General features: G+C 62.0%; 1 protein-coding gene across 2 annotated transcripts in view; it reads right to left on the reverse strand.

The window, feature by feature from the left end:
- Window positions 1–25945, reverse strand: part of ZC3H3 (zinc finger CCCH-type containing 3) — a 79644-nt gene that overhangs the window by 34617 nt on the left and 19082 nt on the right. For both annotated transcript variants that reach the window (XM_032610056.1, XM_032610057.1), the window contains exon 4: window positions 15382–15535. In XM_032610056.1, the coding sequence (XP_032465947.1) occupies window positions 15382–15535 (154 nt within the window). The remainder of the gene's footprint in view (window positions 1–15381; window positions 15536–25945) is intronic.

Below are 25945 nucleotides of genomic sequence, written 5' to 3' on the forward strand. Positions count from 1 at the left end.
CTGAGAGGAGTACGGCACAGTGAGGGAAAAGAAGACGCCTCTGCCGCACACGGCACCACCTCAGCTGGCTCAGGCTGCCATAAGGCACCGCAGACGGGCGGCTAGGTTGGCCCACAGCTCTGGAGGCCGGAAGCCCCAGCTCAAGGCACCAGCAGGGCTGGTTCCTGGTGAGGCCTTTCCTCCTGGCCCGCAGGTGGCGTCTGAGTGCTCAGCTCTGGCTTCTCTTCCTCTGCTTATAAAGACACCAAACCTATCAGATTAGGGCCCCACCCTAAATGACCACATTTAACCTTAACCACCTCTGTAAAGGCCTCGTCTCCAAACACAGCCACACTGGGGTTCAGAGACTCAGCCTATGAAGTTGGATGATTCAGTCCACAACAAACGGTGAGCAAAAGAAGTCACACACAAAACGGTACCTACTACATGAATCCACTTGTATGAAGTCCAAAAGTTTGGAGACGGAGCTAGTCCAGAGGCCAGAGGCCAGAGGCCAGAGGAGTGGGACCTATGGGTGGCTGGCTGGGGACGTGACGGGAAGGAGCGTGTGGGAGCTCCCGGGGCAGGAGACGGGCATACCCCGACCTGTGCGGTAGGCACGCAAGGTGAAAACCCACAGAACTGACCACTGAAAATACAAACCGCCACAAATGTTTTGCAAAGGGAAATCAAAGAGAAAGGTCTGTCCAGAAGGCCAAGTTCAGGAACAAGGTTTGTACATGACAAAAGTGACATTTTTAAATACTGGAAAATAAGTCTGAACGTCTAGTGGTCCAGAGACAACCAGGTGATAAGCGTTAAGCAAAATTAAATTTGACCTTTAGTCTTACACCATGTCCCCAGTAAAGTCCAGATAGGTTACAGTTTTAAATGCAAACCTTGAAAACATAGCGCTAGAAGAAAATAACCGAACTCATGTGATCTTGGGATGAGGAAGGCTGTTCTAAGCAAATCAATATACTAAATCTTAACAGACTGACAGATTTAAGAACACAGAAAAGTAAAAAGTTCTGTTAAAAATCCAAAAGGGTGCCCCCCACCCCGAATACTTAGAGAGTCTTGAAAACCTGTAAGAAACAGGCCAGAGACAAATGAACAAGTACATAAAGAATGCTGAACTTGACAGAGAGAATGAATAAAACTGAAATTAAAAGAGTTCCCTGGCGGTCTAGCAGTTAGGATTTCACGCTTTCGCTGCTGTGGCCCGGGTTCAATCCCTGGTCGGGGAACTGAGATTCCCACAAGCCATGTGGTGTGGGGGGAAAAAAAACTGAAATGAAAACTGGATAGCATTCTCCTCCAGTAAATTGTCGAAAAGTTTCTGGCAGTGGCAGCTAACGCCAAGAAGGACACGAGAAGATGCAAACCAGCACGGCAGGAGGTGCCCCCCTGGCTCTCCCTAAAGCCCAGAACCAGGGCGGCCCCTCCTGGGCGGACCGACCTCAGTGAGGTGGACAAAAGAGGCACAACTTCAACAGCCAGGTCAGGCTGTAGCCACCTACAAATGTTGCCTCGGGAACACATCCGGGCTGCAGAGACCACGGGGCAGAGCCATCTGTGGGAGGGAGGAGGTGGCGGCAGTGCGGTCCCATCGGCGCTGGGTCTCACACGGCAGAGACCTGGCTAGCACCTGCTGGTGGAGGATGGTCCAGGTGGAAAGTGCTCCGCCAGGGCCGGCCCCAAGGAGGCCCTAGGGGTGGGGTGGGGGGAGCCCCGAAGGGCAGAGCGGCCAAGTCCACCCTCCCTCCCAGGGCCAGACACCGGAGCCCAGCAAGGTGGGGCGGGACAGGTGGCCTGGCCACGCCCACATGCAAGCCCCAAGCTGGGCATACCCACCTGGGCCCCTACCGGGCAGGTGGGCAGGGCGGGGCAGACTGGGAGGGGCCTGGCGCACCCCCTCTGCCCTGCCCCACCCCCAGAGGATCCCCCTTGCCAAGGGGACAGAGCCTGGGCCATAATTCATGCTCCCCCACCTATGCTTTATGGCCTTCTTAATTCGGCTCCTGCTACTATTAATGTAGTTAATGCTGAGATTATATCTATTTTCTGGTGTCAGACGGTGATTTATTCAAGCCATTTTTCCGGTGGAGGCTCCCACGCTGTTAAATCAAGCGCCTTGCCAATTAAGTGCTGACTTGGGAAGTGGACGCAATCTTAACAGACATCTAACCGCAAATTAAACCGGGGCTCCTTACTCTGGGGAGTGGGTGGGGCAGCCACAGAAACCTTGCTGACTTCGGAGAAAGTCCGAGGAAAATAAACCGGCTCTGCACCCGCCTGCTGCTCTGGCTCCAGGAGATGGGAGTGCGGGCCCAGAGCCAGGCTCAGCCAGAGCTGGGCTCAGGGTCCTGCCTGGCCGCGGTGACTGCACCGCACAAGGGGTGGCCGGGGCAAGGGCAGCTGTCAGCGGGCCTGCCCCAACTCACAGAGGTCTTTGCAACCGCAGCCCCTCCCACTTGGGACAAATATTTAAAAGGAGACACCCCACGATTCCTCCACTGTTCACCAGTTCGCACGTGAAGTGGCTGGAGAGGCCCTCCGACAGCCTTAGCAGGGTGCCAGGTGGGAGAAGATGTGACGTGGACGCCCCAAGCAGTGGATGCACAACATTCTGGCTCAGCAACCCCGGTCTTGGTTGGAGCCCTCAATGGCCAGGGGTGGAAGAGGGGCGAACCAAAGGCCTACCTCTGAGGACCCACATGGCAACATGCTGGGGGTGGCGGGGGGGAGGCTAAGTGCTGAGCCATGGCAGGGCGAGGACATGCCCACCCAACCCCCAAGGGCCCAGCAGCTACTTGGGTGCCCCTGTGCCCTTTGGGAGCCCACTGCCCAGAGAAGCTGAGGGTGACGGGGAGCAGGGCTGATGCCACAGGGTGGGGCACGGGGAGGAGGTGGTGGTCAGGCTGCCTGAGGCCCACCAGGGGCCTGAGCGGGCACCTGCTTGTGGGAGCCCTTTGGGCACGGTCCCCAGCAAGGGGAGCCCCCCGGACCCCACAGTCAACGCAGGGAGCCCATTTTCCTGAGCTACCCAGACTCCTAGAACAACGCCTCCCCCCACCCCATCTCCAGAGGCCCTGGCTTGGCCCCGAGGGGAATTGTGCTGTGGGGTAAGCTCAGGCAGGAGGCTGGACGTACGCAAAGAGTTAAATACGGTATTGATTATTTGAACGATGCTTTACTACCACCTCTAAGCCAGGATAAAAGTGGCATTTCAAACGGCGTCTGACTGTGGAAGGCACCCAGGAAGCACTGGTGGACAAGGACGCTTTCTGTCTCCCCGTCGGGGGCAGTACTTTCAGCTGCCCCTGCTCCTCATCCCCCGGGACACCGACACAGATGCACGAGGGCCCACAGTGCAAGGTGTGGCCAGGGCCTGGACACCCCCGAGGGCCACCTCCCACAGGGCCCCACAGAGAGGGACCTCACGGGACCTGCCCAGCTTCCTTCCAACAGTCCCGCTGCCTTCGGAACAAAGCTTCCCCCGGGGCGAACGGCAGGGATGCTCTCTCTAGGTTTATCCTGAAACACCCAACCTGGCCTGTCCCACTCTTCCTCTGTGAGTCGCTGTACTGTCACCAAGCGCACGGGGAGGCCACACCGTGGCCTGTGCTCTGGCCGTGGCAGTGGCAGTGTCGCACGGGGCCCTGCAGGGTGCTGTCCTGTCAGCGCTGGCCCACAAGGAGCCAGGCTCAGGCGAGGCTCCCGCCTGCCTGACCATTTTCCACGCCAGTCTAGAGGCTGCTGGGCAGGGCTTGGCCACACAAGCCAGCTCCCGTAGGGCAAAGAAGCCCCCTGCACGTCTCATGATCAAGACGCAGTGCGCTACGGCAGGCGAAGCAGGCCCGGCCACAGGCAGCAGGGATGGAGGGTGGCCTGGGAGAGCCCTTCCCCGAGGGGCAGCTGCAGCGAGGCGCGGAGGCTGGGGGTTGGTGCTGGGCTGCGGGGTGGCGCCGGGCGCGGGCGTTCTAGATTAAGAGCGCCTCACAGCCTGCCACCGCCGGGGCCCCGGCCACTCGGCACGCCCGCCCTCCTCACCTCCCTGTCCCTGGCACTGCGCGCACGCCTGAGGCGCCAGGGAGCGGTGCCCCACACTGCGAGAGGAAGGGCATGGGGCATTGGGAGCAGGACAGAAGGGAGACACGCGCACGTCCGTCCATGGAGAGAAAGACACCAATGTGTGGAGGCAGCGACAAAAAAGCAGGGCCAAGGGATGAAGCAAGAGGGCCGAAGGCTCGAGGGCCCATGAATCACACAGACGAGGCACCAGCAGGGCTGGGGCTGGCCAGACGACAGAGGCCGTCCCAGGAGGGACCTGCGGCAGAGCAGGGGGCCGCTGTGCCCTGCACCCCGGCCTTGGCCCCAGCCCTGTGCAGCAGCTCCTGCCTACGAGCATGGCCCTCAGGGACACTGACCCAGGGGTGCACCCTGGGCCAGCGAGCTCCGGGCCAGCTCACCACGGGCCCGGAGAGGGAGGGACCATGGCCACGGAACGGCAGCCCCTGGCCTGAGACGGAGCAAACGGGGGCTCCAGTGTAGGCCGCCAGCCTCCGCTCCCACGCCGCCTGCAGATGGAGCACAGGTGCCACCTGTCACGTGGTCTCGCCACAAACAGTCTGGCTACAGTGCCTGTGACCCTGGACCCACACCAGCGGTCCCCATGGCCAGGGAAGAAGTGGTGGCACAGAGCTGCGTTGGGGGGCAACTGTCACGGGGGGCTGTGTGGCCACTGGGGAGGACGGGCCGGAGACTCGGACTGATGGGGAAGAGGCATGTGAGCCCCACCCGGCCCCACCCCACACAAAGCACCCGCACACCCCATGTCAATGCCCCCGCAGTGCCAGCACAGACAGCAGGAGGAGCATGGCTCTGCCTCGCCCCTGCCTGGGAGCACAGGGGCCGCGTGGCACTGGGGTGGCCCGGCCGAGCACAGCCTCCCCTCGCTCAGGGCTCCAGACCCTTAGTGCTGACTCCCTGCAGCGCTGGCCATGTCCCCCAACATCACACAGGTCCGTCCTAGAGCTGCCCACGCGGGGCAGGACGGGGACTGAGAGAACGAACAGACCCCAGACCCAGAGGGACAGGCTGGCCTAGTGCTCGGCTCCTGAGGGCAGGGGGTTCCACATGCCAGCCCACACCGGTGGCGGTGCTTGACAGAGAGCACAGAAGAGAAGGAAGGCAGCAGGGCCACCTCGGCCTGTGCACCAGCTGGGCCCTGGCATCCAGGGCCCTCTCCTCAGGGTCCTGCATCCCAGGCCAGGCCTGCCAGCGAGGGGCTGAGCTCTAACGTGGCCAAGAAAGGCCCCACTTATGGACCAGGTTCTGGAGGGAGAGCGGGTAGCCCTCAACGTCCCAGCCTCAGTGCCGACAGGGGACAGCTGTGCCCTAGCAAGGCTGGTCTCCTCCCTCACCTCCCCGAAACCATCAAGGGGGTGAGGGGTCAAGGCCCCACATCGTCGCCCGAGCCCCAGGCCCTCCCCAAACCCACCGGGGAGCGCAGGCAGGCATTCAGGCCTCAGGGCTGCTGACAGCTGAAAGGCCTGCTAGACTCAGACAGAGAGAGAAATAAATAAGCAAGACGCGCTTTGAACCGACTTCCAAGTTAAGAGTTGCATCCTTGCTGTCAGGCCCCCGCCAGCAGTTTCCACGGCACCTCCCGTGCAGAAACGCACCTCAGCCCGTTTATTAGAATGATGAGGGTAAAGGGACCTACAACTGCACTCCTTCCTTAATGAGCAGCCGAAGGGATCGGTAAGCATAATTTCAGAGGCCAGTAATATTTTATATAATCGCAGAGTGGTTTAAATTGAAAACCCCCAACTGAATCAATATTTACTGCATTGAAACGAAATGAATAGTAATAAGTCACTAAGCTCTCTGTCCTGTTTCATAAAATAAAAAATTATAAAAATGAGCCCAGGCGCAGGGAGGCCATCACATTAACTTTTACAGCACTTGGGGAGCCGTAACTGCCTGTTCTCATAAAATAAAATTCTAAAAAACCTGCCAGAGGAGACCTGCTTCAGCACCACGTGGGGAAGCAGGCGGGGGCAGGGGGCAGGAGGGGAGGGGGCAGGGTCACCCCAGGTCCCTCCCTGACCCCTACTGGCGCCCACCAGTTCCCTTAAAGAGGCCCCACCCTAACCTCTCCAAAGCTAGCACCAAGAGCCAGGTCACACCTCCCTGTCACCCTCAGGCCAAACTTCCTGCTCTGATTTCTTTTCTCATAATCCTTTTTTCTTTTTTAATAAATAAATTTATTTATTTTTGGCTCTGTTGCGTCTTCGTTGCTGTCCGTGGGCTTTTCTCTAGTTGCGACGAGCGAGGCGCTACTCTTCGTTGTGGTGCGCGGGCTTCTCATTGCGGTGGCTTCTCTTGTTCCGGAGCACGGGCTCCAGGCACGCGGGCTTCAGCTGCTGTGGCACGTGGGCTCAGCAGTTGTGACGCACGGGCTTAGTTCTCTGCAGCATGTGGGATCTTCCCGGACCAGGGCTCAAACCCAGGTCCCCTGCATCGGCAGGCGGATTCTCAACCACTGCGCCCCCCTGAGGGAAGTCCTTCCTGCTCTGATTTCTTTACCTGTTTCTTCCAATCCCACCCTGAGGGACGCCCTTGGCTGCTCCCGGAGCACAGGAAAGGCTGTCCTCTGACCACTCCCAGGCCCGAGGCTGGTAAGGGGTGTATGTGAGTGAGGGTGGAGGACGGGGTCCAGCACAGAGCAGCAGCCTGCGCTCCCCGTGGGCCTGGAAAGGTTGAGAAAGGCCAGGCTTCCCCTCCAGGTCCCCCAGGAGACCCAGGCCTGCAGGGCTCTCTCGGGGGCTGGGGAGGCGATACTGGCAGAGAGCAGAGCCAGGTGAGAGCCTCCAGGGGGAAGGGTCCTTGACCTCACACTCTGAATGCAGGGCTGAGGATGGCGGCACGGCAGCCACGGGGCACAAGCCCCCCAGAGGGCCGAGAGCCCCCATGGATCCACCACCAGACTCCTGGGCAGGAAACAAGGCGCTCATTCAAGCTGAGGCTGACTTGGCCAGGAAAGGTGCGGACACAGGGCCTTGAACAAGTGGACCACTCCCGCAACTCAAGAACAGGAGACAAACCAGCAATTAAAAACGGGCAAAAGGTGTGAGCACAAAAGAAGACACAAAAGAAGACACAAAAGAACACAATCCCTTAAACAATCCCGTGCCTGAGCGTTCAACATGACTGGTAATCAGGGAAATGCAAATTAAACCACGACGAGATGCGATGGGAACTGGAACAGAAAGGGGGCGCTGCTCCGGGAGGGGACCTGGGTCTACACAAAGAGCCCTGTGAGAGCAGGGCAATCAGTAATCGCTGGGGGTGGCTGCAGGCGGAAGTGCCGAGTGTGCACCTCCCCTGCGGCGTCTAGAACCAGCCAAAAGGACCACAGTGAAAGCGGCCAGAAGAGGGCTCCTCAGGGGAGTCACGAGGGCACAGGGGGAGGCGGCCTGAAGCAGCAGCAGCAGCACGGAGACAGCTGTGTGCACAGGTGCGCCGACTCTGACCCAGGAAGGCCTGCAAGGAGGACGCACCCCACTGCCCGGACCCGCTCGACATGCTCCCGTCACCCCTTGGCACTGTTGACGAGACCCTCGGCAGTGCGGCTGAGAGCAGCCAGGAGCCAGGGTCCGCAGACGCGGCTGGTTCCGGGCTGGAAGAGGGCAAGTCCCAGGTGAGCCTGGAAGCTTCCACTGAGCAGGTGAGGGAGGCTCGGTGAGTGACGGTGCCACGTGGAAAGGAGACAGGGCCAGCCCAGAGGGGGCCTCCGTGGGCCAGCGCCATGGCCGACGAAGGATCGAGTGAATCACATCCACAGATTACAGCCTGAAAAGTAAGAATCGGGAGTCCACACCATTATAAATAAATGAATATACGTGGCAACAGGAGATGAGGGACAGCAGTTCCTCACAGGAACCCGACCAACCCGATACGCAAGGAACGAGGGGCTGGAAATCACTAAGGGTCTAGAAGGAGCGGGTGAGGCCCAGCAAGGAACAGGACGCCCACACAGGCTCGACGCCACAAACACCTAGAGGGACCCACAGCGCTCCTGCCCAAACGGCGAAGCTGAGTCTCATCACACCCGAGGAGACCTCTGCTGCCCTGGTCAAGGGCACCGAGGCTGCAATGTCCTCACAAACGGTGGTCTGTGCAGAGAGTGGAAACAAGACAGCAGACGCGGCAAGGCACAAATAACCGGTGGATTTAGGTGAAGAATACACAGCAGTTCCATGTACTACTTTTGCAACTTTTCTATAAGTTCAGAAGTATGTGAAATAAAGTTACCCCCCAAAATTAAACGCAAGACACTGATTAGGAGGGACCAGGAGTGAGCCAGCAGCGCACGGCGACAGCCCCCGTCCCCGCCCTGCCCACTGGCCCAGGCCCGCCCTGGCTCCTCCGTGCATCCCTCCCACACGACAGCCCCCGGCTCACAGCTCTCCTGGGGCTGAGGGGTGGTCAGCAGCAACAGGGCGCTGCCCCCAATGTGCTGACATAAAAGTGGCCCACTCAGGCCACAAGCCACAGAGCAGGGCTACAGCCCAGTGGCGACCATCTGCAGGGCCAGGCAGAGAGAGTGGTGGTCAGTGGGCAGCAGGGCCCTGGGCCGCAGCTTCCAAGCAGGCAGGGGCCTGACACAGGACAGGCCCTCTACGGACACTTGGGGAGCGAGTGGACTGGCTCCTCTTCCGCAGGCCCAGGGGCAGCTGGGAGCCACTAGCCACCCGCCTGGGGACTCCACCTGTTCTGCTCCGCCAGGCCTGAGCTGCAACACACAGGGACCAGGCAAAGAAAATGCTCAGGTGCCACCCAACTGAAAGCCACAACCCCAACAGCCCCCAAGCTCCAGCCCAGATGGAAGGCCCTTCTCCCGGAGGGGACAGCCCCATCAGGGCAGAGAGCAGGCTCCACAGAACGTGTTGGGGGACCCCTACTGTCCCACTCCTCCACTCTCATTGCCCCCAACCCCGGGCACAAGCCAGGTGGGGGCGGGCGGCGGGGAAACCCTGCCTCTGACACGAAACCAGGACAGTCCTGACTGCCCGCTGCCGACGGATCAGGCGGGGCCCGAAGCGGTCATCCGGGACCCTCAGCCCAGGGGGCGTCCCGGTGAGACCAGGGGAACGTTCTCCTCACTTGAGACGGGCACTTTCTGCTGTAACAGAACCAGTCCAGAGCTCTGCTACCCACTCGCCACAACCCCTTCAGCCCCTTCACAGGCAGCCGGAGCGGTGCTCGGCCCGGCAGCCTCCTCGGCTGTCAGTACAAGTCGCCCACGGGCAGAGCTGTCGTGGGGCAGCTAGAGGCACAGGGCTGGACGGAGCCAGGCGCGGCGTGCAGCTCCCCAGCCTCCACATCAGAGGCAGGCGGGCACCCCCAGGACCATGCAAGCCAGGTCAAGGTCAAGGTCGGCCACGGTGTGTGCCCAGCGCCTGCACACAGCAGTCACAGCCTGGGAAGGGGGACCGCCGGGAGGAAGGGTCGCAGCCCCCACCGACATCTCCCCAGCCCCTGCGGGTCCAGCAGCAGGGCCCAGGTCCCACCTTCCACACCAGCCTCCGCTGCCCTCTGAGCAGACATCCCGGGCTCCTTCCCAGCCCCCCGGGAAAGGCCCTCACAGTGTGGCCCACACGGACCTCGCTGGCCCCAGCCCCAGAGGAGCCTTCTCTGGGCTCCTTGGTGGTCCGTCCACCCTGGGTGAGTCTCAGCGCTTCCCAGCACTCGCCACCCCCTGAAAGTATTCGCTCATCCTCTGCTTGCTTCCTGACCCTCTGCCTGCTGGGAGGCGCGTGCTGCGGGCAGAGAACTCGCCGCACAGGACGGCTGCCCGCAGGGATCTGCAGGGGAGCCCCGCTGCCCAGCACTGGGCACCCTACTAGCTCCGTCACAGGGTTGCGGCCCGGGCTGAGCCGGGAGGGGTCTCTGCACACCATCAGGCTGGGGCCTCGCCAGAGAGACTCTGGCCATGGTGGAGGCGACTGGAAGGGAATACTGCTTCCCCAGAAGGGTTCTGCCCGGGGTCCCTCTAACTGCCACACCCTTCAGGGCAGGGCAGAAGGCTGTGGGGACCCCGGTTCTGCTGGTCTGCACAGGACACTCCCTTCTCTGCTGAAGGCTGTGTCCCCCCTTCAATTCCTGTGCTGAAGCTCTAAACCCACTGTGATGCTGTTTGGAGGCGGGGCCTTTGGGAGGTGACGAGGGTGAGATGAGGTCGTCAGGGTGGAGCCCCGTGATGGGATTCGCGTCCTCATTGAGACCCCCGAGCCTTCTGCTCTCCCTCCACACGAGGACACAGCGAGCGGGTGGCTGTCTGCAACCTGGAGGAGAAATGGGCCCGGCCAGCACCCTGACCTCAGACGTGCAGCCTCCAGACCGTGAGGAGCACACACCTGTGGCATAAGCCGCCCCGTGCGAGGCGTTTCGTTACGGCAGCCCGAGCTGCCCAACACCCCGGTAACCGGAGGTGAGAAGGAGGCGGAGCAGGGCCAAGGCTGGCCTCCTGCTCTCCAGGGAGCCGGCAAGGGTAGGCGTGAAGGGAGGACGTGGAGCCGAGGCCACCCCACAGGGACACTGCCCATCCTCGCCCCGAATTCCTCTTTAATAATGACTCGTGGGCTTCCCTGGTGGCGCGGTGGTTGAGAGTCCGCCTGCCGATGCAGGGGACGCGGGTTCGTGCCCCGATCCGGGAAGATCCCACGTGCTGCGGAGCGGCTGGGCCCGTGAGCCATGGCCGCTGAGTCTGCGCGTCCGGAGCCTGTGCTCCGCAATGGGAGAGACCACAACAGTGAGAGGCCCGCGTACCGCAAAAAAAAAAAAAAAAAAAAAAAAAAAATCGCAGCCCAAACCTTGTCAAACTGCCCAGAGATTACTTAAGATTTACCACACAGACACAAAAATAAAATAAAAGAAGGCAGCCCAGCGAGCGGCAGCCCCTGTGACAGCACCATTTGTAGTCGGGATGGAGCAGCCGCCAGACTCATCTGCTTAAGCACAGGGGCTCCTGTTTCTTCTGCACTTTCATGTCAAATGAATTTGGAAAGAAAAAAAGTGACAGGCAGTTTAGGGATAAAAAAAGTCACATTTCAGCTTCAGTTCAGATTAATGAACTTGCTGGAAGCTGGCGAGGACACAGGCAAATCCACAGATCTTAGAACAAAAAAAATTAAATCCTCACTTAGTGTGTACCTCAGCCCCGGGGTGTGCTCGTGGGCCCCCCTGCTGCCCAGGTCCTGGGAGCCAGCTCTGGGCAGCGGCGCTGTGCAGTCCTCGAGCCCCAGCCACACCTCCTGGGGCCCTGGACCCGGCCTGCCCGGGCCAGCTTCCACTCCCCCTGCACGCAGGCAGCCCCAAAGCCGGAGCCATGGTGCCGAGGATTCTGCCCCACTCAGGCCACAGTCCTCCCCAGGAGGGGCAGCCACCCCCCACCCTGTGTGCCTCCTGCTCCGGCCTCCACACGCTCCCCTGGCCAGGGCAGCGGCTGCCTCATCCAGCCCATGGCTCTCAATGGGATGGGCAGTGCCCACGGCGTCCAGGAGCTGCTGCCCGGCGGTTTCCCACCTTCCGTCTGCCCCAACGTGGACGAGGGCTGACCGGCCGACAGAACTGATGGGCCAACTGCCCTACTTCCAGCTGACTCTCCTCTCGGGTGTTTCTGGAGTCAGGGCCTCACCACAGACCAGACAGCTGGTGGGGGGAAGGGGACCCCAGGACTCCTGCTGTGAATGTGGGCTACCACGTGGCCCCTCAGCTCCCCACATATTAGGCCAAAACTGACATGGGGCTCAGAGTAGGTTTCTGTCTAAACCGGGAAACAAAGTGCAAAGCCGCCTTGCAAGGCAGACGTGCAGCCTGCTGCCCGGGACAGCACTGTCAGTGGTGGCCACGCCGCCACGGTGGCTCAAGTCACGGTGCGGAACACGGGCTTCCAGGGAGGGGAAGAGGCCAAGGACCCTGCAACCCTCTGCCTCTTCCCAGACACCAGGAGCCAGGCCTGGGGATGCCCACTCCCGAGCCCCCCCAGAGCAGGGAGCGGGCAGGGAGCCGTGCCGCCCTGACCCAGGGCCAGCAGGGTGGGGAAGGGAGGAGAACGCTGCAGCGTTCAAACGCAACGTGCCTCTCCTGAGGCCACCGGCTCCGCCCCAAGCGTTTGGAAGGCGAGGGGCCCCAACATGAGTGAGGGCCGTGCTGAGAGTGGAGGAGGGGCCCGTCTCCAGCCTGGGCAGCGCCCTGTTGCATCCCTCTCGGGAGAGGGCTCGCAGCAGCCCCGCCACCTCTGAAGTCTTTCTAAAACCAGGCCCCTCGCGGTGCGGGACTCAGCGTGGCGTCCCCACCGCTACGAGGGGCTTGGCATTCGTCGCACAGGGAGGGCAGGGATTTGCCAAGGCCATGGCCGTCAGGCGCGGGTCTGGGCTGAGCCCAGGGTCACACGCTGTGTGCCACCTACCGGGGGCTCCCTGGGCTCCCCCAGGCTGGCAGCCCCCGCCACGCACACACAGCTTCCTCTCTGCAGAGACTCACAGTGAGGGGTCTGCAGGGGGGTGGGGTCCAGGGCCACCTCATGCTAACACTGGCACTCAGCTGCTGGGCCACCCGCCTCACCTCCCACCTGTGTCCACCAGCCCCCAACTCTGCCCACTGAGATTTCCAGAACTGCTGGGGCCTGCCTGCCAGCCCGCCCCTCGGAGGTGTCCTCTCTCCATGGGGGACACAGATCGGGAGGCCCAAGAAGAGCCCTTGGTTCCTGGGCTCAGCCCCGCTGCCTGGTGGAACTGCCCTGCTTTCTCATCACTGCAGCAGCCCGTAGCCCACACTGGCCTCAGTCCAGCCACCAGCACCCCGACCTTCTGCCAGGGAGAGTTGAGGAACCTGCAGCTGCACAGGACAGAGGCCAAGGCCAGGTGGCCCCAGAACCTCTCTGGGACCTGCTGACCATACACAGGCAGCCCCAGCTCTGATGGAGCTGAAGGAGGAGGGTGGGAGGGCATCAGACTGGCCTCCGGCCCTGGAGACAAGCCCTTCCTGCTGCCTCGACAAGCTGAGCCTGGCGTGTACGGCCGACGGCAGGCTGGGCAGCTGGAGGGTGGCAACTGCTGAGAAGGCAGCCTCGCCAGGGCACAGGTGGCCTTGAGCATAGGAAGCCCGGGCCACTGGCAGCCCAACCCACGCTTCCCAGGGTGCCCTGGCCGCTCGGCCCTGCTGCCCCGCAGACCACGTCAGAGGCCAGGCCCTCAGGGTCCAGGGCTCTGGGTTCAAGGAGCCTCCCAGGTGCGTGGCGATGGGTCAGGCAGGCCTGCAGAGAGGCAGGCGGGCGGAGGGAGGCCTCACCGAGCACAGCCCACACATGCCCTCAGTGCACACGTGGCCATCCTGGCGTGGGCTCGGCCGCACCTCCATGCCCAGGGAGGGCACTGGGGCCTGGTGCAGCTGGGAACCTGCCTCAGAGTGCCCAGACACCAAGCACAGGCCAGGGCTGCGGGGCCTGAGCCATCGGGCACTGGGCACGGCCCTTGGCGGGGCTACACACAGCCATCTAGGGGCGCGCCCTCCCCATAAGGCCCGGTACCACCTTCGCTGGGAGCTTGAGGCAAGCAGTGGCCGGGCGGGGCTGGCAGCTGGGCTGGGCCTGTCCTGATGGCCCGTCCTATCCACCTGACCCGAGTGCGGACCTCACACACCTGTCCATGAGGCAGCCCCCGCCTGTCTCCAGAACTGAGGGGAAGGCACACCCCCCCGCCCTGCTGCTGACCAGGCTGTTCTCGGCCTGACGGGCTTGACACTCCGGCTGAAAGTAGGAGGCGGCTGCTGCCTCGGGGGCGCCCCCAGCCACCTCCCTCCTCAGGGGCCCTCGACCCCTGAGCCTGGCACCTGTTCCTGCCCAGTGGCCACATCAGGGCCTGGCACACTCAACACTGGGCCAGCCGGACCCACACCTGGGCCTCCGTGGCACTCAGAGGCCAGGAAGGAGAGGCCCGCTGGTGCCTCCCTGACGAAGGTCACCCCCGGCCCCCAGCCAGGCCCCCTGGGAGAGGCGGGGCCAGGCCAGGGCTGCCAACACGGGCAGGAAGGCCGACTGCAGGGGGGGAGAGAGGAGCAAGAATCAATAAATCTGAACCTCATTCACGAAGATCTGGGGCTCTCGTTAAGTAAATTAATTTAAGTTAATTTAGCTCGATCATGACTCCCGATCACAGTGATTTAGTGAGGGGGAAATTGCATTAGGAAAGGCCATGCTCACCAGATAGGAGAACGGAAGAAAATTAGACCCACTTAGCACTGTGAATTAATATGGAAATAGAAGGTGTAAATTTAACCTTATCGAGAGAGTGAAAATTATCTTCATAAATTTGTAGAAACAGCCCCCAAGATGCTTATAAATCTATTTAAAACAAAAATACTACAAAAAGTGCAGTAAAATTAATTTAAAATATACTTCCAGCTACTGCCTCCAGAAAAGTCGGTAGCAGGGCCAAGTTTCGTGTGGCCTGGTGGGAAGGGAGGAGGGCAGTGGCCACCGCTGACCTCCGGGCACACCTACGATGGGCCAGTAGGCCAGCACCTCCTCTCCCATGTCCAGAGAGTGGGGGGCCCGGGGGGGGCTGGCAGGATGGCCCCTGCCCAGGACTATAGCTGCTCTGCCCCGTGGCCCAGCCCTTTGGGGCACAATGGCCCCCTGGCCCCAAGGCCCGAGGCCACGTGCTCTGGAGTGCCCAGCGCAGCCAGGTGGAAGCCAACAACGGGCCAAGGGGCTCCCACACCGCTCCCCAGAAGGACAGAGGGAGGGGACCTGCCACTGTCTGATTCCAACCCACCCAGGCTGTCACCCCTTCGCCTGCCTCATTGAAGGAAGGAGCTGCACCCCAACCTCTGCAGCCCTCCTGCTTCTGGGCCCAGGGGACCCAGAAGAAAAGAGGGAGCCGACCGCACCACACATGCCCTCCAGCAGAAGCAGCCTGGAGCGAGGCCACAGCGCTCAGCGTGCAGGCCAGACCCTGGTGCGGGCGGCTGGAGAGGCACACAGCCTCACCCCCTGCCCGTAACAATCAATACATCGATAGTGAGATGGCCCAGCCTCTCTCACCAGAAGCTTCTCCCTGAGGGACACCCAGGTGGTGCGGCTGCTCCCAGACCACCACCCCACCCCCCGCCCCAAGCTGGCAGCTTGCTGCTAACGGACAGGGAGCGTGCGTGTCTGCGTGAGTGCACAGCACACACAGGCCGGCCACACGTCTCGTGCAGAAATTGCTAGACAGAAAAATCAGCCCATTCCCCAGCCAACAACTGTAGACCAAGCACTTCTGGGGGTGTGCTCGGTCCTCAGGCCCCGCCCTGCACTTTGGAGCCCAGCAGCCACAGGCCTCCTACCTGGACAGGGAGAGCCGCAGTGCCCGCCAGGAGGGCGGGGCCAGGGGCCCGGGGGCGGGGCTGAGAGGTGAGGCCTGGGTCTTCTTGACGATGCGGTAGCGAGTCTTGATCACTTTGCTGGTGGGAGGGGTCCGCTGGCCGTGCAGGCTGGAGGCTGCAGGGAAACCCAGACACGGGTGGTCAGTGGAGGTCGGTGGGGCCTCCCATCACCCCCTGATCCAAGCCCCCGCCCACTCCCAGAGAGCTCAGCAGCCCCGGGCTGCCGGAGCCGGAGGCGGCCAGCGCGGCCTCCAGGAGAGCAAGTGGGGCGGGTGCGGCCAGCTGCAGCAGCTGGCGTGGCAGGCCGGTGCTCCCCGTGGGCAGTGAGGAGGGGCCCACGGTCGGGTCCGCGAGGCTGCGGGCGTGAAGCGCTCACCGCCCTCTCTGGGAACCCTCACCGGGTGTCCATGTAGATTTACGTACTTAATCACTTCTGTTTTCAGAACATTTTGCAGGGTGATGTACACCACAGATTTCTTGCTGAATGTTTCATGCAATTAACAGGGATCTGTTTTGCCCCAGTTCCCGTCCACTTGATAGCCAGCAATTTCCCCATAGCTATGAGGAACGCATCTAATTGCCCGACTTTCATAATATACAGCTCTAACTGCCCAGATAATTAAAGCTAACGCAGCACGGGAACACGGCCGCTGCTGCCTCTTGTGACCGACCCAGCACCCCAGCCCCTCAGGCCAGGCTGCTCGGACCCTGGTTCCCAAAGGCGCCTCCTTGTGGCCCCACCTAACCTGCCTGCACGGAGCCCAGGGCTCTGCTTGGAAGGGGGGCCCCTACCAGCCACCCCAGCAGCAGACAGCTTCTGGGCAGCACAGCCAGGCAGGGGGTGAGGGGCGTGGGGGGAGGGTGAACGGGAAGGGGCAGAGACAAGGAGGCCAGGAAAACACACACGTGCTCTCACCACCAGAGCTTCGGCACAAGGACAGGCCTATGATCCCTGGGCAAGAATTAGCTGACCCTCAGCTGAAGGCCGCCTGGGGTCCAGCAGGGGCACGGTGGTGCCAGACCCACAGGTTCCCACACTCCTGGCTGCTCGGGGACAGCCACCCCGCTCCCTGACAGCACAAACCGGTGCTCCACGACCCGAACCTGCTCCCCTGGGCCCCAAGGACATATCCTCCCGGCACCCGCAAACTCCACGAAGAGCGGTGACTGCTCAGTGAACAGCGACAGCAACACTGGGTAGAAGTCACCTTCCAGAGCCCTAAACACAACAGACCACCAGCCCACAGCCAGGCCCTCCCCCAGTCAGCAATCAGCACCTTGGCCCAGATGCCTGCTCTCCAAGGCTCACCCAGCCTGATGGGCGGTGGGGTGCGGGGCCTGCCTGGGAGCAGGCAGGACAAGTTCGCCCCACGGGAGCTACCGCACCTGCACGGCCATCAGGACAGCACTATGCCTCCTTGTCCAGATGCTGGAAGAGCCTCTCCCTCAGGTGTCCCCAAAACCATCCCTAGGGCACTGCAGCCTCTAACAGGGCTCCCGCGCACCCACGTCAGAAGGCCAGGACACAGCACAGCTCAGAGCCCCCCTGAGAGCCCCCAGACCAGAGGAGCAGCATGTGCAGGTCCACGCACCCAGCCGGGGTCGGGGTGGACGTGGGGCTGCAAGGCCCAGGGAGTGCTGAGAGCGGAGGACGCCTCTGCCCCCGGGACTGGAGGCAGGGGCCCACAGAAGTTCGCGCCGGGCCAGGCCAGCATCCCCCAGTCTCCATCTCCGTCTCCGTCTCTCTCTCCGTCCAAGGGTGGCAGCTCAGGGGGCAGTCAGGGAGAAAGAGGGAAGCTCGGCAGAAGCACCGGGCATCACCCGGGATGCCTGATCCTGCTGAGTGACCAAAGCGAGGGACTCTTTAGCTCCAGGCAGCCCCCACACATTTGGGATGTACAGGAGAGCCTAGCACACAGGGGGCACCAGTAAATAAATGTTTGTTGAATTGAATTTTCAAGGTCTTACAAGCAAGAAGAGACCAATGAAAATCAATAATAGCTTGTTCCAACTAAGCACTCAGGAACACGGGAATTCCTCTAAGTTACTGCCAAGCCCCACGCTGACACCATGGCCTCCAAACCCACTCCCTGCTCCCACAGCCTCTGCACCTGGACAGCCCACCTGCCTATCCCCTCCGCCACCGCTGGGGCCACCCGCCCTCGGCCCCCTTCTGAGGGGGGGGGGCTCCCACACCAGCCACCACCTGCCAGTCTGGGCTGCAACACGCACCCTAGAGCCCCAGGGCCCTGGCTCTGCAGCTCGGGGGCACCAGTGTGCAGGGTGGGAAGGAGGGCTGGGCTGTGCTGGGGCAGGGCCCCTCCTCAACAACTTTGTTTTCATCCTGAGCACCGGGAGCCCCAGGCCTGGCCAGCTTCACCCCCCTTCGCCCAGACGCACAACATCGGCTTCTCCCATCCCCCTCCCTGTTCCACCAGATGCCACCTCCTCCAGGAAGCCCCCAGCCCCCAATGCCCAAGGGACTGGACTCTGCATTCCGCAAAGTTCCTCTTGGGACATACCACCTCTGGGCCTGGCCCTCATTCCTGCTGTTAACGGGCATCAGTATTTATAACATTCCTTTGCAATGCAGCCCCACTGTGAAATTTACCTTTTCACTAACTTACTGCATTTTACTTATTAGTACCTGATAAACACTTCTAAGTAAATACAAAGTAATAAAGTAGGGCTCCCTCTTAAAAGGCTAAGTGTCACCTCCCAGACTTCGGCCCCCATCAGACCCCAGCCCCCGCAATCCCGAGAGGCAGAGGGGAGGGCACAGCAGCCCATGCCCCGCCCCCCATAGTGGGGCTGTGACCCTCACAGCCTGGCCCCGCAGACCCTCCTGGTCTTCCCCATGAGCAGCCTGGCTGTGGGGGTGGAAGCACTCAGGACAGCGGCCCTGCAGAGAACAGGCCAAGGCGCCCACGCTGAGGGCACAGAGAGCTCAGCAGGGCGGACAGACGGCTGGTGTCGCCCCCCATCCTACGGCTGATAGGAGTGAGAGCTCCTCAGACCACGCATGGCACACAGGGACCGGAACCTTGAACCCAGTGCAAAGGCAGAGCGGCAGGCATGGGCGAGCTCTGTGGTGCTGGAGGGTTGCCCCGGCAGCAGCCCCGGCAGGCAGCAGTCGCTCCCTTTCCTCCTGGCAGGCTGAGAGTTTGTGTAGGTAATCATGTTATTTAGATAGGATGTTGGTTTAATTCCCTTCATTACAGGCTCCCAGGGCTGTAATTCTTTTCTCCGCGTGATGTATTCCCCGTGGCACGTTTCACTCAAATCAAACCCTTCGCGCCTTTATTGCCAACGACGCGACGCTCGGGCGCTGCGTTATCAGGCTCACGCACACAGCCCTCTCCGCCCTGCCGTGCAGAGGTCACTTCTAATGACTAATCGATCTCATTAGCTTCCCTAATTAAAAACTTTACTACCGCAATGGAAGACAAACTACAAAAAAACTGCTGGCATCATATCTGAATGGGATGTGAGCCCATCTATCAGCAGGGCCCGGCTCCTGCATGAGCGAGCCGGGGAGAGAGGCCACCGGCCAAGAGGCGGGGACTGGACCGACAGCAGCAGAGCCCAGGCGGTCTGGCACTCGGGCTGCGGAACTGGGGAGAGCGCCAGCCTTCCCGGGGCCTGTGCAGCTCGCGTGGCCGGTCAGGCGGCGCTGTCTGCAGCAGCCCGGCCTCCAGCTGACCCCGGCCCCGGCCTCAACGAGCCACCACAGATGGCAGAGCCCATCAGACGGAGGTCACGGCTCTCGCTCTGTTTCACCGCGACTAGGGGCGTTGAGAGGGAGTTCAGGTTCTTATGGAACTTCAAAGGGAGAGAACTAGAAGAAGGGGTGCTGCCGATCTCACCACTGCATAATGAGTGAAGAGAGGGAGCCAGGACCCCTCTGAGCAGAGACTGTCTGGGGCCACCGGCAGGAGAGAGGCGGCTATGGGACAAGCCCCAGGAGCCCAGATGCCAGCAGCCCCCGCAGCCGCCCAGCTGTCTGTCCAGACACACCTGAGATCGATTACCCATCGCCAAGCATCCCCACCCCGCGCCCCAGGGCCCTGCTCCTCCCCTTTCCGGGCCTTAATCTCCACCAAGGCGATGGGCCAGCCTGTGTCTTCAGAAGCCTTGGTGTTTGGCTTTATGGCTAAGCGTGTGCCCCACAGTCAGCACAGCCACAGTGGGGAGCTGAGGCTCTAGAAGAGCTACGGAGGCCTCTGGCTCTTGGCCTCCCCTGGGGGCGGCTGCCCTGAGCCTGTCATTCTCCTCAGTGCCGTCCATGACATTTACAAAGGACAGGCGACCCCACAGCCTCCCGAAGACCACTGCCCCACATGGCTAGAGGGCAAGAATGACCACGTAACCCTGCGCTCCCCTCCTGCTGCCCTGTCTCCAACTACCGCCGCAAAGGCCCTGCCTCCTGATGCTGTGCCAGCTTTCTCACCCCAGCCCTGCACTAGAGGCTTGTGGGCCTCTGAGCAGCGGGGCCTGGTTGCAGTCCCCCCGTCCAGTACCAGTTACCGCAGTTTGGGTCCCCCTGAGCACAGAGCCTGAGAGTTTGGGGTATAGACGGTGTATATGGAAGGCAGCAATTTTGGAAGCAGGCGAGAGGGAGCAGGGAGACAGGAGAGCAAAGTCAGTATAGAGTTGCCACTGCAAGTGTGCGGGGCATGACAGCTCCAAGGACCGTGACCGCTGAGAGGCTGCAGGAGGCGTCTGGGATTGTCCATCAGAGCGAGGGAGATGGGACAGCTTGCTCCCAGACTCTGCGCCAGCACAGGGACAAGGACAGGCCGGGCCGAGGGCGACAGGTAGGTCTGGACAGCGGGCAGGAAATAAGCTCACAGAGCCTGAGCCAGGGAAGGGTCCCCAGAGAGCCAGTGGGAGGGACTGAGCCCAGACGGGCCCCTGGTACCCAGCTCAGAACACATCACACAGCCCCTCCAGGGCTTCACCTTCCTACCCATCTAACAGGAAAGCCGGGCCTGCAGCTGGACTGTGGGTGCCCAGAGGCTCCTGACCCTCTCGGCAGCAGCAGGCGGGCCTCACACAGGACAGGAAGCCACATGCAGGAGGCCGACGTGCAGGACCCCGGCCAAGCGGGGGTCAGGCAGCCTCTCTCCCACCATGGCCGAGCCGCCCTCTTGGGAAAGTGGCCACAGAAGAGCCGGCACGCATTTCTGAGAGGCCTCCACAGCACCTGCGCAGAGCCCCGGGCCTGGCAGGATGGCACTGACCGTGACTGGAGCCAGAGCAAAGGCCACGCAAGCAAGACGCTGCATCTCCCGGTGAGGGTGCACTGCTCCTGGGTGGGGAGACCCTGCCGGCCCACACGATGAGGGGCGCTGCCCTCTCTGGACACTGCCCGTCTACCAGGGCATTTCCGAAGGTCAGCCCCATCTGAGCTGTCCCCTCAGTGACACAGTCCTGGAGATAGCAAGGCCACAACAGCATTTGGGGGTGAAAAGCGCCCTGGGGCTGAGGAGGGGCGAGCAGACCCCAGGGGCCACAAGGAGAGGCTCCGCCACCATCAGGAAGCAGCAAGAGGAAGGCCGAGGCAGGCGCTAAGGAGGCCACACAGCCAGAGCAACCGCCAGAGGGGTGGTCCCCAGCAGGTGTCCAGGAGGTGGGCGGTGGATGGGGACGGCAGCCCCCCCGCGGGCCCCTCACGTCTCGCTGAAGGGCCGGGCCAGCAGCAGAGCCGGCGAGACACCTGCTGGGAGGACCCTGCCGCTGCCTGCGAAGCAGCAGATGAAGCCAGTCCCACAGGGGGCGGGGCCGCATCCTGCCCAGACCTCCAGGCCCCTCCACTGTTTACAGGCAAGGACCCAGGGAGGACTGGCTCTGGCCAGCTCAGGTGTCGCCTCCCTGTCAACAGAAGTGAGGACCCTCTGTCCCTGCATCCCCTTCGCACAGAATCCACAATGCCCACCGCACAGCAGAGCTGACGGGGCACGTCAGCCCCCCAGTGAAGAGATCAGAAGACTAAGGCCTAGAGAAGGAAAATGACCTGCCCACCATGCCCAGCAGGATGGGGCCCGGGCTGGGCCAGGGGGCACTGGGCCAATGGGCCTCTGCTCAGGGGTCTCTCAGGAAGGACAGAGATGGACTCAACTCCCACTGACATCAGCCTAGAAGACACACACCGCTCCGTCCCATAAAGACAGCTAGAAACACACCTGCAGGCCTTCCCCTGCACGCCCAGACCTCCACCTGTGCCTGTAGATCTCCACCTGTGCTCCCAGACCTCTCCCTGCAGCCCAGATCTCTCACTGCCCCTGCAGACCCCCTTGCACCCCAGACCTCCCCCTGCGCCCCCAGACATCCCCCTGCACGCCTAGACCTCTGTCTGTATTCTCACATGGGTGCACTGCTCACCTGGTGCCAGCCCTGGGCCCACTGCATTCAGTGTTCCGGCACCCAGCCAGCCCCAGCCAGTCCCAGCCCAGGCCCTGCAGGTGCAGGGAGCACGCAGGTGACAGGGCTTGGCCGTCCTGCTCCCACCCACGAGAACACAGTAATATTATGACAAATCCCCAGCCCCGTGAACTGTTCTTCACGTGCTTGCAGACGCCTGTCCATTTCTCCAAATGAGCAGGGATGGCAGCCAGCAGGAGGAGGCAAACGCCCCGCCCCCGCCCCTGCCACGGCGGGAGCTGCCAGGGACCACACTCTAACAAGCTTCAGACGTGGGATGACTGGGATCGCAAAGTATGAATTTTTATGAGTCTAATAAATCACTCCACTTTTCCTGTGCTTGATGGTTCCCGACACTTCGAACACTGGAAAAGCCCTGCTGCAATCAGGCGGCTCAGCCCTCATCTCCGGTGGCAGTCACAGAGGAGGTGACGGGACAGCCAGAGGCCCCTCCTAGGCACCCAGGACACCCCAGCTCTGCACCCTGGGGCCACTGGAGGCCAGCACTCATGCAGGTCCCTCGGGAATGGCTCGGGCGGCCCATGGAGAGGCCCTGCCAGACTCCGACACACAGGTGGCTGCCTGGGAGGATGAGTGGATGTACTCGCTAACACACACACACACACACACACACACACACACACGGTGTGCACACGTCTGCAACGGTGCGGGGAGGGGACCCCAGGCCCTGGGAGGGGAGGTCTGGCCCTCGAGGGAGAGGGAGTGGCCCCCGGCCCAGGGCCTCACCCTGCTGGGCTTCCTGCAGCACTGCTGTCTGAACTGGGGACCAGCCTCTGACACACGTTTACCGATTACAGAGACTCAAAGCAGCCAAAAATAAAAAATAAAATAAATTTATTAAAAAAAAACAACAACGTTTCTTGATTACTAAGTCACAGTGGCAGCCCGACAGGGCCATGTGTCAGGGAGCAGCGGTCGGCACCGCCGCAAGAGGAGCGTGGGCAGCTGGGTGATGACAAACCGCCGCTGTCGGCTGCCTGTCCCTGCGGCCGCCTTCTCCGTCGTCCCGCACTACCTGGTGTTTAATGACAACACTGTCAGCCTGAGACACGCAGTGCTGGGACTGTCGGGGCCCTATTAGAGGAAAGATTGAGACCCTACTCTTCTCAAACTCACTCAAGCGATACATGCCGCTCGTTCCTATAATTACTGTGTGCGAGCCATCGATCGCGCGACGACACTGACCCGTCTGTATGAAATGGGAGTAGTTTACTCCCTGACAGTCGCTGTACATTATGGGGGTGGGTCTTCCCTTCCCTTTTAACCATCCCTCTAGAGGATGGAAGAGGGGAAAGCGAGCACCTCCCAGCCCCCAGCCCACCTGCAGGCCTTGGGCCCAGGGGGAGGGGAGCCCCAGCACATCCCAGGGAGGCGCGCCCCAGAAGACAGCACAGCGTGTGGCTGGGAGATCCAGGTAGGGGGCAAACTCGCTGAGCGGGGCCCACAGGAGCAAGAGGCGGGGAAGGCAGGGTCCGTGCCAGGTCGACAGCGCGCCCCCCCAGGACCGCCCCCCAGAGACAGGACCAGGCCTGAGCGTGCTGCGAGCAGCGTCCACGTGACGCAGGCTCGTCCAGGGGCACGGCTGGTGCTCACCCCTTCCCCAGCAGACCGAGCAGCCCCTGCCCGCTTGGGGCCACACCCTGTAGGCCCCGGACTGTGAGCCAGCTGCTCCCCCCAGTGCCCCATCTGACCTCAGCCAGAAGCAGCTACGACAGGACATCCTGGGACTGGGTACTCTACCCTGTCCGCTTTCACTCAGACCCCATGAGCAAAATCCACCTCTTACTGAGGACAAAAGGCAAACGCACTTCTGGCTCAGCAGCCCCGGCAGGGCTCCAGGACCCGCGGGCACAAGAGGTGCCAGTGTCCAGGACAGCGCGTGGGGTGGCCATGGATGTACCGATGCGAGCCCCCAGGGCCTCACAGGTGAGGGCACGCACGTGCATGTTAGAGACAGGAATCTGCCTTCAGCGGGGGGCAGGTCCTAAGGCTCAGCTCCAGCCTCCAGAGATGGAGCTCACAACCGGGGGTCCACCCTGGTCCCCTCCTCCCTTGGCCCTGGGTCATGGAGGACTGTGCCTTCCTAGGCTCCGAGCCCAGCCCTGACCACAGTGACCCTTGGGGCCCCTTGGCCCTTCTGCGGCCTACTGGCCACTCCTGCTCGCCTGCGGCCCTCTGATCGGGCGTCCCGGGCCCAGGCCCCCTCACTGGACCCACACTGACAGTGCACGATGGTAGGTGATCATCTGTCTGCAGCCCGGCACCGAGCCAGGCCTGCCATCTCACAGCCTCTTTTGCTTTTGTGGCCTGAGGTCCACTTGTTCCTTACGTGGAATCAAGTGACCAGGGACGTGAAAAAGCTTAGAAAGAAAACAGTGAAAATGAAGTGTTTTAAAAGCAACTGCAGACCATGGAGGAAGCCAGAGAGGGAACTGGACCCTCATGCTTGACAAAAGCCACCCCAGAGGCCAGAGGGCTGAGGAAAGGATGCCCAGGCAGCACCAACACCAGTGTGTCCCTTGCACAGAGCTCGCTCAGTCAGTCAACAGACATTTGGCGAGCCCGCTGCATGCTGGCCTCTGGGCCCTGGGGAAGCGGCAGGGAGCGCAGCAAGCGCCCCTTCTCAGGGCAGGCGAGTCCCCTCAGCTCCTCCCGGGAAGGGCAGGTCCCTCCACAGCACGCTGGAAGAGGCAGAGGCAGCACCTGATACGTTAGCCCTGAACACGAAGAGCGTCCGCACCGGCGTCTGGACTGAGCAAGCCCTTCCTGCCCAGGGTTTCAGGGGCTCTGGAGGGCCAAGCACCACCAGAAGCACCTAAACTTCTCTCAAGATGGCCCCCCTCCGTGCCGGTGCCCAGGGGCTCAGATGACCCCTTGGTCCTGCCCACCCGATGCCAAGGCTCCCTCTCCACTTGCTGCAGGTCTCCCTGCCTGGCAGGGCCCAGCACTGGTGGCCCCGAACTCCCTGAGATCCAGGTGGGACGAAGCACAGAGCTGCTGGCTGCCTGCGGGGACCCCCATCCAGGTAAACACGGAGCCGGCCACAGTGCCCCCGCCCCGGGCACGGTGCTCAGCCCAGCTCCCTGCACCTGCCAGGGGACAGGAAGTGAAGCTAGCCCAGCAGGAGAGGCCCCAGAGCAGGCCAAGACCTCACGCCGAGGCCTCTCTACCTACGCCGTGCCTAGGGCTGACATGCTCAGACGCAGAGGCCAGAGGCCTCTGACTGCCCAGGAGGGACCAGGTACCAGTCAACACCTACCCCGCACTGGGTCTACTGGCGTGTGTCTCTGCCCTCACAAAAGGGCAGTCTTCCGTCATCACTATGTCCCTCCATTTGAGGGCCTGGCCCATATGTGCCAGGAGGGCTGGAAGGGGTATCCATTCCCTTACCAGGGGAGCAACAGGGGCTCCCAAGTCCCCGAGGGAGAATCGAGGGGCCTTGTCCACACTCCACCGACAGCAACGGGGCCTCCACACGAGCCGGGCCAGCCCAGCTGAGGGGACGAAGCCCAGCCTGGGAGGTGAAGGCCCACCCCACCCTGGCAGCTTCTGCTGGGGGCTTTCAGGGGCGCAGGAAATTGCCCGCTAGTCCCAGGTGGACAGATACCCCACGTTCCAAGCCACGAGAGACGGAGAGGGACCAGTCCCTGTCCCTGAAGGGGGCGCTGCAGAACACACCTCGTCTCCCCCCTCCCCCGCCCCCGGCAGGTGCTGTGACAGCAACGGGGCACCACGGGATGGGCACCGACGAGCCTGCCTCTGCCCTTCTGACCCCCAGGGACATCCCCATCCTCTCCCACAGGGGCGAGAGCACAGAGAGGGGCTTCCCTCAGCAGACACAGGGTGGGCAGCACAGCCCCGCAGGTGTCTGACAGACACTGGGCCTCAGCCACCCCAGGGAAGCCCGGCTCCACCACGTGGCCCAGAGCCGGCGGCCCTTGTGAGGGCAGCGCTCCTGCTGGCCACAGCCTAGCCTCTCAGGATCCCTGCCCTGCTTCCTCGCCAGAGAGAGACGCTTTCAAGAGAGCCTGGAAATAAGCCCACTATAAAAAGCAGCAGCCACGGAGAGAAAACCACGTAC

Source organism: Phocoena sinus, chromosome 17, assembly GCF_008692025.1.
Source record: "Phocoena sinus isolate mPhoSin1 chromosome 17, mPhoSin1.pri, whole genome shotgun sequence".
Taxonomy (NCBI): domain Eukaryota; kingdom Metazoa; phylum Chordata; class Mammalia; order Artiodactyla; family Phocoenidae; genus Phocoena; species Phocoena sinus.